This window comes from Salmo salar, chromosome 16, assembly GCF_965601325.2.
Source record: "Salmo salar chromosome 16, fSalSal1, whole genome shotgun sequence".
Lineage (NCBI taxonomy): Eukaryota > Metazoa > Chordata > Actinopteri > Salmoniformes > Salmonidae > Salmo > Salmo salar.
Genome location: NC_138306.1, coordinates 38,366,899 through 38,381,590, shown reverse-complemented (window position 1 = coordinate 38,381,590; position 14,692 = coordinate 38,366,899). Strand labels below are relative to the sequence as shown.

The window sequence follows — 14,692 nt, the reverse complement described above, 5'->3', positions numbered from 1 at the left end:
AAATGTTTTGTATGTCGACAGTCAAGTTTTCAAGATATTAGACTTTCAAGATGTGCCAAACCCCTCATCATCATGATGTGGCAAGTGACACTTTGCTTCTTGAAAATCGAATATCTTCAAAACGTAAATGCTGACATGCAAAACATTTTGGGACTGTATCAACAGTGGACTAATTAAAAAATATATATATATATTGTTTTGGAGTGGATTTTTCCTTTAACTGTGAATATGTGTATGCACTTGTGCACTCCACTTGTGTGGTGTCAGTTTTGAAATAACTGATTGTGTCATCCTTTCCGGAGCATGAAGATCTGCTGGGTGTGGGTTCACTTCCTACCAAGGGTTTAAAGATCTCACAGGGTGTTTGTATCTACTGTCCCTAAACCAATTACTACATCTATCACCAGAAACACCAGTGGAGTGTTCTTTCACTAACATGGTATTGTTGTGTCTGCAGTTACAGTTTGGAGGGTCTGGCTGGAGAGGAGGATGCTGGGAAGATCTCCTCTGGTGTGGGAACTGTTGCGCGTCTGGACAGTGAGGAGAGGGGCTCGCTTCTGTCCCTAACAGAGGAGCAGGAGTCAGACCTGGGAGACTACAGCAGCCTCGACAGCCAGGTAACCCTCACACACTATACTGTCCAGACGTATCTTTACCATAGAGGTCCTGTGTTTTGCTTGCACAATGACTTGCACTTGCACTGAATCAATGAATCTTCATACCATCCCATGTAGACTTGTTCTCTCTATGCACAGTAGTGTAATTCATGTTTTATTTTCACCCAGACAGCTCACTGATATCTCTCTCTCTCTCTCTCTCTCTCTCTCTCTCTCTTTCTCCTTTATTTCAGAAATCAGGAAGAGTTCTGCCTGTGAGACACAGCTGTCCCTCCATTCCTCACCAAGCACTCACCAAGTCGGTGTCCATGCTGGCCATCAGTCACAGAGACCTGGAGGGTGAGGGTCACTTTTACACTCTCTCTCTCTGGGTTACCCTCTACATCCTTCTCTCTCTCTCTCTGTGGTAACATGGTGGTACACAAGGCCAGGGCCTGTACCCACAAAGCGTCTCAGAATAGGAGTGCTGATCTAGGATCAGTTTAGCCTTTTAGATCATTATGAATAAGATTATATGGACAGATCCTAGATCAGCACTCCTACTCTGAAATGCTTTGTGGATTCAGGCCCATGCCTCTATCTATCCAACAATCAAGTCTCCTGTCACCTGCTGTTTCCAACCTCGTCCTACAGGTCAATTGTCTCTCTGTCCCTCTGCTGTGTTTCCCAGACAGGTATCAGGTGGTTTGTTAACTCTCTCAATCCCAATCTCCTCTGGGGCTAACAGGGGCTACTGTTAGATCTTCTCCTCACTATCACTGGGGTTGTTATTTCTCCCTTCTCTGGTTTCCCTGTCCCTTTGTGTAGGGTTCACTCATTTGATCACTTGGAAGGGAATGAGGGACGGCCCAGGTTCTTGTGCTAATTTAACGTGTGATTTGATATTTGTTGTACCCTTGAACTGGATAGCCAATGGACGGACTCGACCAAAGTAGCGCATCTCCTTCTCTTTCAGCATCTCTCCGACCTTCCCAAAATCTAGAACATTATTTTCTATTGGCACTTCCTCCAGTGATGAGGAGGAGGTAGTGAGTAAGTTCTACAGTTCCCAGAATGCCCTGAGTGGCCCCTTAGCCCCTGGCTGCTTCCTGTGTAGTGTGCCTCTAGGTCAACCCGTGTCACTAAAAGACGTTACCTCTCTAAATCAACTCTTTTAAATCAATTCAGGCAAATAATTTGGTTTGCTAAAATATCAATCAGTAGAAGTCATTGTTTCTAAAAAAGAAAATTACTTACATAGGCTTAAATCGCCTCTAGTCACTAATGCAAATCTCAACAGGTGATCTAATATGCACTGTTTGCTGTTCTGTTTATGTGAAGTTTCAAGCAAATTCAACTATTTGATCAGTTTCGAAAACCTTGGCTGCCATGAAAATGACTGAAAAAATTATGAAAGGATGTCAAACCTGCCAAGATGTTCACATATTTCATAAATGTTCATGAACAGTTAACTCTTTTGTCCTTTTAAGAGCCCTATATTTCTGAACTATATCTACATTGCTGAAACCCATGCAAGAACAGCAGACTCGTGCAGATTTTTTAAAAGAGTAGGGACGCTGTAGCAGAGTGAAAGCCCTTTGCAGTCCAGTCAGCCGTATGTTATATCTGCTGGAGACGCATATAAACCCAGAATCTATTTCCCACTATTGGTATCTAACTGAGATCAAATAATCAGCTTTCTGTTAGCATAGTAGCCCCTTTTCAAAGTAGCCCTTTTTCTATTGTATTTGACATGGCTGGCATTCCTATTATGTCTCTCCTGTGAGTTTTACACACATTTCTCCCCTCTCTTTCCTCCATCAGTTCTATTTATTCCCCCTAGCCTCCATTCTTTGGAATCCACATAAACACATTTCAAAGTGTTCCTGTTGGGCTTGACAGCTGCTACGAAGGATAGGAACATTTCACTGCTGCTTTCACACTCCTTTGAGCCTTGTATATTATTTTGGAGAGAACGATAGGAAGAAAATCCCTGTCTGGGCCGTTGCTGGAGGATGACGTTTCAAAGGGCTTTCGCTGCTCTAGTGTGTCATATCTACAGCTTAAGAGCTGTGAGAGATTTTGCCTGGCAGTTTTTTTGTTTGTTGTGAAAATGTCTCTGTGTTTGTCGTGGTATGTGTGTCTTATTGAGCTTTGTGGTAGTTCTGAGGCTGCGTTTCAGTGCTGTGTCTGGCCCTCAGTAAATGTCTTTATTATTGGCCACCCTTGACTACTACTGTACATGTATGCTGCATAATCGTCACATTCCTTGGTGTATGTATTTGTTGGTCTTGTTGTTAATTGGCCATGTCCTTAACCAAATGACCCAGTGTGCAATTCCACATGGACAGACGTTCCGCTAGCGGAACGCCTCACCAATATCCAATGGTAGAGCGTGGCGCGAAATACAAAAAACTTTAAAATGCTATAACTTCAATTTCTCAAACATATGACTGTTTTACACCATTTGAAAGATAAGACTCTCGTTAATCCAACCACATTGTTCGATTTTAAAAAGACTTTACAGCGAAAGCAAAACATTAGATTATGTCAGGAGAGTACCCAGCCAAAAATAATCACACAGCCATTTTCAAAGCAAGCATATATGTCACAAAAACCCAAACCACAGCTAAATGCAGCACTAACCTTTGATGATCTTCATCAGATGACACTCCTAGGACATTATGTTATACAATACATGCATGTTTTGTTCAATCAAGTTCATATTTATATCAAAAAACTGCTTTTTACATTAGCATGTGATGTTCAGAACTAGCATTCCCACCGAAAAATTCCGGTGAATTTACTAAATTACTCATCATAAACGTTGACAAAATACATAACAATTATTTTAAGAATTATAGATACAGAACTCCTTTATGCAATCGCTATGTCAGATTTTAAAATAGCTTTTCGGCGAAAGCACATTTTGCAATATTCTGAGTACATAGCTCAGCCATCACAGGCTAGCTATTCAGTCACCCGCCAACTTCGGGGCTCACTAAACTCAGAATTACTATTAGAAAAATTGTATTACCTTTGCTGTTCTTCGTCAGAATGCACTCCCAGGACTTCTACTTCAACAACAAATGTTGTTTTTGTTCAAAATAATCCATAGTTATATCCAAATACCTCAGTTTTGTTCGTGCGTTCAGGTCACTATCCAAAGGGTAACGCGTGAGCGCATTTCGTGACAAAAAAATTCAAAATGTTCCATTACCGTACTTAGAAGCATGTCAAACGCTGTTTAAAATCAATTTTTATGCTATTTTTCTTGTAAAATAGCGATAATATTCCAACCGGACAATGTTGTATTCATTCAAAGAGGAAAATAAAAAAATGGCGAGGTCTCGTGAATGCGCATCTCCAGTCTCTCTGTCACCAGGCAGTCCACTGTCAAACTGTGCTGTTGTTATCTGCCCAGAGACAGGAGACGCGTCAATCCGGTTTCTGAAGGCTTTAGAGAGCCAATGGAAGCCTTAGAAAGTGTCACGTAACAGCTCAGATACTGTAATTTCGATAGAGATGCAACAGAAGGACTACAAATTGTCAGACAGGCCACTTCCTGCTTGGAATCTTCTCAGGTTTTTGCCTGCCATATGAGTTCTGTTATACTCACAGACACCATTCAAACAGTTTTAGAAACTTTAGTGTTTTCTATCCAAATCTACTAATGATATGCATATTCTCGTTTTTTTATCCAGCCATGAAAATACTGCCCCCTATCCACAACAGGTTTTAACCTGGTTCTATTGGATATTGGTACTACTACGTGTTAAGTGATATCACCTCTGCTTGGAAATGTATTGTAATGGTTATGTAATGTATGCTTGTACTGAACCAAAATACTGATAAAAGTACATGTATTTTTTTTGGGGGGGGGATTCCACTCTGTAATCTCTGTTGTTTCAACATGCTTTCATTGCTCATATTGTATATAAATGTACAGCTATATTTTGATCATATTTATATTATTCTAACTACATTTACAACTCCCTGTCCCATTTAAGGTGGCAGGTAGCCTAGCACGTAGAGTGTGGGCCAGTAACCGAAAGGTTGCTGGTTCAAATACCTGAGCCGACAAGGTGAAAAATCTGTAGATGTGTCCTTGACCAAGGCACTTAACCCTAATTTGCTCCAGGCGTGCCGCACTGCTATGGCTAACCCTGTAAAACACCACATTTCACTGCACCTATCTGGTGTACCAATACAAATGTAAATAAATAAATGACACATTCTGCTGTTCCATTGATCCAGCTCATCACCTCCTCTCTCTATTTCTGCTGTAGGAATGGGATCGGCATCACTAGAGCACAGGTAAGACAGAAACCTTGTCCCGTTTTATATGGGTGTGTTCTTAAAGGCTATTTCTCCAGCAGGGTAGTATCTGGCAGTCTGAATGGCAGTATACTGAGTTTGTCTCTCTGGTTCTCCTACTCTTTTTCATCCAGCATCTCTGAGGAGGACCCGGGGCCACTGCGGAGCGACTCTGAGGGGAGACAGGGGACCAAAGTCAGCCGCACCTTCAGTTACCTCAAGAGCAAGATGAGTACTAAGAAGAACAAGGTGAGTCTGTCCATTCAGCCTCTCTTCCTCCTCCTGCACTAGTGGAGCAAATCACATTTTATTGGTCACATGCTTTGTAAACAACAACAGGTGTAGACTAACAATGAAATAACCGGCATAGGGCCTGGCTCAGAATTGCCCCTCAGGGGATAAATAAAGTTGTATTGAAGTTAATTGAATTTAAGAAGCTCCAGTAGTACACTACCTTTTCAGTCTGACCCTAGCGCTATTGTCTGTATTGGTGTTGAATCCAATGGATTATCACGTGTCTAAAGGTTTCTCATTATAGCTTGTTGGGTACAAGTTTTCAGGTTATAATTTATGTCCAGGCTAATAGCTGTGTGCAGGCTAATACACATATTGCAATCTCAAAACTGTCGTTTCCGGAATAAGATACTTTTCCCTGGCGCTTATCTGTGTTCTAGGTGTCATAATCAGATTGTAAATGACTGTGAGGGAGTATACAGTATATATCTGCTGGGTAAGTGTATCTGGCTGTGAGTCTGTGAGTTGTGAGAAGCAGAGCGAGGCGCCTAGTCTGCACGCAGTAGGGAAGCCAAACAGGAAACAGAGGCATGCTGTGGTTTGTCTCAAACAGACGTCTGTATGGCATCACTGCTGCTACGAAAACAAACCACAATTCTTTCAGACCTAATAACATTAGACTTCCTGATAACATTAAGGGAAATAACAGTAATGCCCAGACCATGCATCAACACAGTTCTCATGTGATTTGATTTCCCTGTGTTGTATCCAAAACAATATCTTTCTATGTATTTTTTAGCAGGCCTAGTTATTACATAGAAGAACATGCTTATCATCAAAAATGCTACTCAATCCATAACACATGCATACAGACCGAGAAAAATGTCCAATGTTTGTATAGCTTCCAATATGGGGTTTGAAAGTATGTACCTTGTACAGTGCATTCGGAAAGTATTCAGACCCCTTGACTTTTTCCACATTTTGTTAAAGCCTTATTCTTAAATGTATTAAATTGTTTTTTCCCTCATCAATCTACACACAATACCCCTTCATGACAAAGCAAAAACAGGTTTTTAGACATTTTTGCTAATTTATAAAAAAATAAACTGAAATATCACATATACATAAGTATTCAGACCCTTTACTCAGTACTTTGTTGAACCACCTTTGGCAGCGATTATAGCCTAGAGTCTTGTGTTTGACGCTACAAGCTTGGCACACCTGTGTTTGGGGAGTTTCTTACATTGTTCTCCACAGATCCTCTCAAGCTCTGTCAGGTCTCTCCAGAGATGTTTGATCGGGTTCAAGTCCGGGCTCTGGCTGGGCCACTCAAGGACATCCAGAGACTTGTCCCAAAGCCAATCCTGCGTTGTCTTGGCTGTGTGCTTAGGGTCATTGTCCTGTTGGAAGGTTAACCTTGACCCCAGAATGAGGTCCTTAGAGATCTGGGGCAGGTTTTCACTCTGTACTTTGCTCCGTTCATCTTTGCTCGATCCTGACTAGTCTCCCAGTCCCTGCCGCTGAAAAACATCCCCACAGCATGATGCTGCCACCACTATGTTTCACTGTAGGGATGGTGCCAGGTTTCCTCTAGGCCAAAGAGTTCAATTTTGGCTTCATCAGACCAGAGAATCTTGGTTGTCCTTCTGGAATGTTCTCCCATCTCCACAGAAGAACTCTATAGCTCTGTCAGAGGGACCATCAGGTTCTTGGTCACATCCCTGACCAAGGCCCTTCTCCCCTGATTGCTCAGTTTGGCCGGGCAGGAGCTCTATGAAGAGTCTTGATGGTTCCAAACTTCTTCGATTGAAGAATGATAGAGGCCATTGTGTTCTTGAGGACCTTCAATGCTGCAGAAATGTTTTGGTACCCTTCCTCAGATATTGCCTCGAAACAATCCTGTCTCGGAGCTCTACGGACAATTCCTTCGACCTCATGGCTTGATTTTTGCTCTGACATGCACTGTCATCTTTGGGACCTTATATAGACAGGTGTGCCTTTCCAAATCATGTACAACCAATTGAATTTACCACAGGTGGAGTCCAATCAAGTTGTAGAAACATCTCAAGGATGATCAATGGAAACGAGTCTAATAGCAAAGGGTGTGAATATTTATGTAAATAAGGTATTTCTGTTTTTTTTATTTTTAATAAATTATCAAACATTTCTCAACCTGTTTTCACTTTGTCATTATGGGGTATTGTGTGTAGATTGATGAGGAAAAACATGAATTTATTGCATTTTAGAATAATGCTGTAACGTGACAAAAGGGAATGGGTCTGAATACTTTCTGAATGCCCTGTACATACTTTACAATAGTTTGCTGAGACTGTGAGCTAGATTATAGGCCCGAAGTTTCAGTGGGGCTGGTGTGTAACGGAGACGGCAAAACAGTCAGCACAGACACTCATGGTACATCCATGGTAGCTCACTTCCTTCTGTTGGGCTGATGGCTGGTAACATGGGAACGCCAGAGTTCCATCTGTAGATTCTGTCTGCCTGTTGTTCCAGACCAGCGTACAGAACAGCGTTCAGACAGACTGTCACTGTAATAATGTATCAGACAGACAGACAGACTGCCACTGTGATGTTGTGTAGACATTTCTTGGCACACGGTCGCTCCCTGAATCTGAGGGCTGATACAATACAGGATGAGGTAGGGGATATTGGTTCTTTGTGTTGACTAACGCCTGTTGCCTGTCTCACGGCTCACTGCTCAGAAAGGAACAGGCTCTGATACTCTTCTCTAAATACACATTCTTCCCTTTTTCAGGAGGAATTGCTTTAGCAACACATTTAGTTTGAGTCAGAATCATAGGATATTGGTTGTTTCATTTCCTGTACTGATTATGAATGAGTGTCTACCTGTACAGTCAACCTGAGAGTGTGTTATCGGTCAGTCCAGTGTATTGTGTCTGTTGTTATATTGATATACTGTAACCTTTTGTCATAATTATGTTTATTTTTGTGAATGAGACTTCTGGATAGAAAATACGGAAATATTGTGAAGGGGTTTTTGATAGCTGTCAAACTTCTGTACATCTTTGCGCAAATGACTCATATCTCTAGGCTTTGGCTAAGTACTATCGAAGTGTGAGATCTATTTGTGAGACCTTGATTGCTTACACTATCTACGGAAAGCATACACAGTGCCATAGTGCTTTGACTTAGAGAATTTATGGTATTTCCTTTGTGTCTCTAACTCTCTGCAGGAGAAAGAGAAGGCTCAGGGGAAGGATAAAGACCCCAAGGAGAAGGAGAAAAAAAACCTGAACGGCCATCTCTTCAGCTCTGTAAACCCAGCCCCATCCGCAACCTGCCACCAATGCAACAAACCAATTATCACTAAAGAATCCTTCCTCTGCAACAGTAAGACAACAAATCTGTAATGATCTTATCAGAGTGTTTATGAGAATCCCAGACTCCACAGAGTTAATAAGTCACTCTGTTCCATGGTAAGGGACCACTGCTCTAGTTTTAGCGCCATTTACCACACCTCAATACCCCTTATTCCTTTACATGGTGATTACATAGGCCTACACTTGGTGCTGCTTTGGACCTGTTTTGTGTGTATTTCTACCATTGAAACTATGCTGTTTCCGTAAGTCAGTAGATTCAGTACTTTTACAGTATGTTTTTAGGGGCTCAAGCCGTGTTTTCTATCATTGTGTAATGTCTGGTGGTGGAACATCCTACGTTAGCTCCAAGTAATGTGACAAAATGTGGACTGGTTATCCTCCTGTTTATTCATTCAGTCTAGTCACTTTACTGAAACTGCTCCATATTAAGCAGGACACAGGAAATTCTACATTTCGAGGGTCTATCTGCAGAGAACTAAAGAGAATGTTGTTTATTTTGGGGCCATCAGAAGTGGACGTATATAGAAACTATGTCGCTGCAGTATATTCATTCCTCCCACCATCTCTGTATGGCCAGCAGCATGCATTAGAAGAGCAGAGTAGACCACTCCCAATACTTTTTCTCAGAGCTATTTTGTTTGTTGTCAGTCTGTCTGAAGCGTGATGGACTGGGTGGGTCTGTCCCAGTGAATAGGAGTTGGGTGGTTAGAGGGAACCAGGGACAGGGGAGGGATGTGGCCCTCGGCCCAGCCAGTCCAGTTAGTCCCCTCAATGTTTCAATGGGTTGCATCACCCTGCCCCTGGCCCCTGACGCAGCTGGAAGATGTCAGCTCTACTCTTACATCCCGGCTATCTCTCTCTCTCTCTTTTTTCTTTCTTTCTTTCTTCCACTGGCAGAGGATGTGCTGTAAGCCCTATTGGGGCTTCCATTGCTCATTTCTAAAAGTGACTTCGTTTTTGTCATACAGATTCACAGAATTGTGGCCCACATAGGGTTTGACGAGCAAAGACCTAAATTTGAAACAAGCCCTTTATTTTGACAATTGACATAATTATTCAAAACATATTTTTTCTTGATCGGTGATTTTGATCCTTATCTTATCTAATAGTAAAATAGGGCTTTGTGGAGAGTCAATGAGTTTTTCTGAAGTATTAACTAATAGAGGGTAGTGTCTAATGGAGAGTTGCTTCCTCTCCAGTGGTGGAAAAAGTACTCAATTGTCATACTTGAGTAAAAGTAAAGATACCTTAATAGAAAATGACTCAAGTAAAAATGAAAGTCACCAGGTAAAATACTACTTGAGTAAAGTATTTGGTTTATATATACTTAAGTATCAAAAGTAAATGGAGTTGCTAAAATGTACTTAAGTATCAAAAGTAGAAGTATAAACGATTTCAAATTCCTTATATTAAGCACAATTTAATGATTTTTATTTATTGGCGGATAGCCAGGGGCACACTCCAACACACAGACATAGTTTAGTGAGTCCGCCAGATCAGAGGCAGTAGGGATGACCAGGGATGTTCTCTTGATAAGTGTGTTAATTGAACCATTTTCCTTTCAAAATTTAACAACTACTTTCGGGAGTCAGAGAAAATGTATGGGGTAAAAAGTACATTATTTTCTTTAGGAATTTAGTGAAGTAAAAGTATAGTGAAGTAAAGTACAGATACCCCAAAGTAGTACTTTAAAGTATTTTTACTTAAGTACTTTACACCACTGCTCCTCTCTCTGTTCTCTCAGACTCATTTAAAAAAAAAAAAATCGACACACACCCTGTTGCACAGCACAGTCCCCGCTCACTGTTTAAAACCTCCAGCTGGGAGAGAGCAATAGCACAGTCTCCGCTAACTGTTTAAAACCTCCAGCTGGGAGAGAGCAATAGCACAGTCCCCGTTCACTGTTTAAAACCTCCAGCTGGGAGAGAGCAATAGCACAGTCCCCGCTCACTGTTTAAAACCTCCAGCTGGGAGAGAGCAATAGCACAGTCTCCGCTAACTGTTTAAAACCTCCAGCTGGGAGAGAGCAATAGCACAGTCCCCGTTCACTGTTTAAAACGTCCAGCTGGGAGAGAGCAATAGCACAGTCCTCGCTCACTGTTTAAAACCTCCAGCTGGGAGAGCCTGCTCATTGTTGTGTTTCTCCCCTCTTCCCATCTCTTTCCTCCCTGAAGTGTTGTTGTGTTGGTGTTGGGATGGGCTTGACTGGAGGTGGAGCGGAACACTTTGACCTCTATGGTCTGCTCATACTCTACACTCAGCCTTGATTCCTCTGTTTTATGTTTTATGTTGTTAGGTCAACTGTTTATATGGCGCCTGCTCTGAGTTCCCCTCACCTTAACCTGGGTGTGTTTGCTAACTGTGTTCAGTAAACAAGACTTTGTAGTTGTTCAGAGGTCAGACATGGAGTGCTGGGAGAGGTACTGTAAGACACTGTACCCTGTCTGAAAAGGGAAACTAGGCAGAAACATAGAAAATATGTTTTTCTTTACAGAACATCATACCATTTTGGGACTTTTTCTAATTATTTTATGCAGCCTAAAATCTGGTGGAATCGGGATGAAGACATTTTCTCAGTGTACAGATTAGAGTTTCCTCTTGCTGCCTGTTTGTTTCTATAGTTCAGGATGGTTCAGATGAGCAATGTTGATTTTAGTATGAGTCACACCACCAAGCTAGCAGGTTTTTTACGCTGTTGTGTGATCTTGTTGCATTGAAATGATATTATTTACACCTGTAGCAAGTAGCAATGTTGTCACCTGATGAAGGAGGAGAGTGAGATGGGTAGACCTGACTACTCTGCTTTTCCTGCAGTCTTTAACAGATGTTTCTACCAAATCTTTGTCCTAATGTTGTTTTTCTTCTGATGATTTCAGACTGCAATGCACAGGTCCATAAGGGCTGCAGAGAGCGTCTTCCTGTATGTGTCCAGGTCAAAATGAAGGTAAGCTTGCTGTCAGCTGTCCACAATGCTACTTCATTCAAACACACAGGAACAGAATGTGTCTGTGTGTCTGTCAACACGCGTTTGTGCAGGATCAGTCTCTGTCTATCATGAATGAATGGGTAACAGGCTTGTTAATGGCATTGATGTATTGTAATACCATACTGTATTTTTCAGCAGCAAACGGTGCCAGATTCTGCGTCCATATCCGGAGTCATGTTGAGAAGTAAATGTAATATATTTATTTGTATAGTTCAGATGTACAGTTGAAGTCGGAAGTTTACATACACCTTAGCCAAATACATTTAAACTCAGTTTTTCACAATTCCTGACATTTAATCCTAGTAAAAATTCCCTGTCATAGGTCAGTTAGGATCACCACTTTATTTCAAGAATGTGAAATGTCAGAATAATAGTAGAGAGAATGATTTATTTTATTTCTTTCATCACATTCCCAGTGGGTCAGAAGTTTACGTACACTCAATTAGTATTTGTTAGCATTGCCTTTAAATTGTTTAACTTGGGTCAAACGTTTCGGGTAGCCTTCCACAAGATTCCCACAATAAGTTGGGTGACTTTTGGCCCATTCCTCCTGACAGAGCTGGTGTAACTGAGTCAGGTTTGTAGGCCTCCTTGCTCGCACACGCTTTTTCAGTTCTGCCCACACATTTTCTATAGGATTAAGGTCAGGGCTTTGTGATGCCCACTAATACCTTGACTTTGTTTTCCTTAAGCCATTTTGTCACAACTTTGGAAGTATACTTGGGGTCATTGTCCATTTGGAAGACCCATTTGTGACCAAGCTTTAACTTCCTGACTGATGTCTTGAGATGTTGCTTCAATATAGCCACATAATTTTCCTTCCTCATGATGCAATCTATTTTGTGAAGTGCACCAGCCCCTCCTGCAGCAAAGCACCCCCACAACATGATGCTGCCACTCCCGTGCTTCACCGTTGGGATAGTGTTCTTCGGCTTGCAAGCCTCCCCCTTTTTCCTCCAAACATAATGATGGTCATTATGGCCAAACAGTTCTATTATTGTTTCATCAGACCAGAGGACATTTCTCCAAAAAGTACTATCTTTGTCCCCATGTGCAGTTGCAAACCGTAATCTGGCTTTTTTATGCCGGTTTTTGAGCAGTGGCTTCTTCCTTGCTGAGCGGCCTTTCAGGTTATGTCGATATAGGACTCATTTTACTGTGGATATAGATACTTTTGTACCTGTTTCCTCCAGCATCTTCACAAGGTCCTTTGCTGTTGTTCTGGGATTGATTTGCACTTTTCACAGTAAAGTGCGTTCATCTCTAGGAGACAGAACACGTCTCCTTCCTGAGCGGTATGACGGCTGCATAGTCCCATGGTGTTTATACTTACATAGTATTGTTTGTTCAGATAAACGTGGTACCTTCAGGCATTTGGAAATTGCTCCCAAGGATGAACCAGACTTGTGGAGGTCTACAATTTTTTCTTCTGAGGTCTTTTGATTTTCCCATGATGTCAAGCAAAGAGTCACTGAGTTTGAAGGCAGGCCTTGAAATACATCCACAGGTACACCTCCAATTGACTCAAATGATGTCAATTGGCCTATCAGACGCCTCTAAAGCCATGACATAATTTTCTGGAATTTTCCAAGCTGTTTAAAGGCACAGTCAACATAGTGTATGTATACTTCTGACCCACTGGATTTGTGATACAATGAGGGAGAGGTGAAATAATCTGTCTGTAAACAATTGTTGGAAAAATTACTTGTGTCATGCACAAAGTAGATGTCCTAACCGACTTTCCAAAACTATAGTTTGTTAACAAGAAATTTGTGGAATGGTTGAAAAACGAGTTTTAATGACTCCAACCTAAGTGTATGTAAACTTCCAACTTCAACTGTATGTCTGTCTCAATCTATGCATTGTTAATATTTCCCTCCAAAAAAATCCCAAATACTGTAAATGTTTTTATGTACAGTATATTTGTATTTATTTGAGATTGTGCTTTTAGAATTCCTGATATCCTTATGAGCTGTACTACTCTACATGCTAACTGTATTTGTGTGATTAGCTACATCATCGACATCGTCTCGGGAGCGTCCGTGGTCTGCCATCTTGTCCCCTGATGACCAGGCCATGGTTACGGTGGCAGCGGTGGTGCCTCGCAGGAACCACAGCATCCTCCCCTTTAACAAAAGCAACCTGTCCAAGAGCATCTCCATCAGCAACATCGCAGGGTGAGACACAACACCAATCAATCACCAACCAACTCACTATCGCCCCTTACATACTCGGGTTGTACAAAGGATGTACATTTTCATGCTGACACACTCATCAACAATACTGTGTACTCACAAGTGTTGTGTAAAATGCATTGTACATGAATTGTACAACCAGAGTGTATACACAACTTATGTTATCACTGTAACAGTCCCTCCTTCACTAACTCTGTTTCTCTCTTCCACCCTGTCTGTCTGTCTGTCTGTCCGTGCAGGCCATTGATGGATGAGATGCCACTGAAGGGCCTGAAGTACCTGTCCCAGTCCACAGACTCACTGCACAAGACCTCCAAGGTCAATGAGTCCACTGAGTCTCTCACTGATGAAGGTAAGGTAGTGAGCTGGAGAGTTATCACTGTGACAGAGCCTGTATTTGCTGTACTCTCTTTGTAGGGATCGGTTCAAAGGAGTGAGCAAATATGACATGTTCGGATTTCCTCTGTTTTCAGCTGTTGTTTTGCATGACTTTGTATTGGTCCACATTACAGCATATGTGAGTGTAGGAGAGCACATGTATGCTTACAGTACTTACAGTATAGCCATTCCTGCCTCGTCCATACTAACTGTTCCTGTGTGTGTTGTCCTAGGGACTGAGATGATGGACAGCCAGCTGATGGGAGAGTTTGAGGCAGAGTCTAAGGATCTTGAGGCAGACTCCTGGACCTTCACTGTGGACAAGAAGTATGTGAAGGGGCTCAAGAAGGAGGTGGTCAAGAGACAGGACGTCATCTATGGTAGGAGGGCAACTCTCCCAATCCCACTCATTCCTTCATATGTTCCAATCCTTTGTTTCAGTCAAACAATTTATTTGAGAAGTTACAACATACATTTTAAACTACATTACACTACTACCCTACCCAGGCCCTATTGCTTCTGCCAAATGTAAGACCGGCCCTGACCGAAGCCTGAAATCAAGCCCGAAATCCATTAGCTGCTCCTCTCTGTCTGTCACTCGCTCCCTGCGCGCAGCTCACTCTGCAT

The 14,692-nt window shown here is 41.9% G+C and overlaps 1 protein-coding gene across 7 annotated transcripts in view; it reads left to right on the top strand.

Annotated features, from left to right (window-relative positions):
- The window catches only part of LOC106573623 (A-kinase anchor protein 13), a 177,382-nt gene that overhangs the window by 149,103 nt on the left and 13,587 nt on the right, over positions 1 to 14,692 (top strand). For 4 of the 7 annotated variants that reach the window (XM_014148847.3, XM_014148841.3, XM_014148845.3 and 1 more), the window contains 10 exons: positions 458 to 617; positions 851 to 956; positions 4,886 to 4,913; positions 5,048 to 5,162; positions 8,360 to 8,516; positions 11,383 to 11,450; positions 11,628 to 11,682; positions 13,504 to 13,669; positions 13,927 to 14,039; positions 14,299 to 14,445. In XM_014148847.3, the coding sequence (XP_014004322.3) occupies positions 458 to 617; positions 851 to 956; positions 4,886 to 4,913; positions 5,048 to 5,162; positions 8,360 to 8,516; positions 11,383 to 11,450; positions 11,628 to 11,682; positions 13,504 to 13,669; positions 13,927 to 14,039; positions 14,299 to 14,445 (1,115 nt within the window). The remainder of the gene's footprint in view (positions 1 to 457; positions 618 to 850; positions 957 to 4,885; positions 4,914 to 5,047; positions 5,163 to 8,359; positions 8,517 to 11,382; positions 11,451 to 11,627; positions 11,683 to 13,503; positions 13,670 to 13,926; positions 14,040 to 14,298; positions 14,446 to 14,692) is intronic. The other 3 variants (XM_014148844.3, XM_014148842.3, XM_014148843.3) reach the window with 3 other exon arrangements.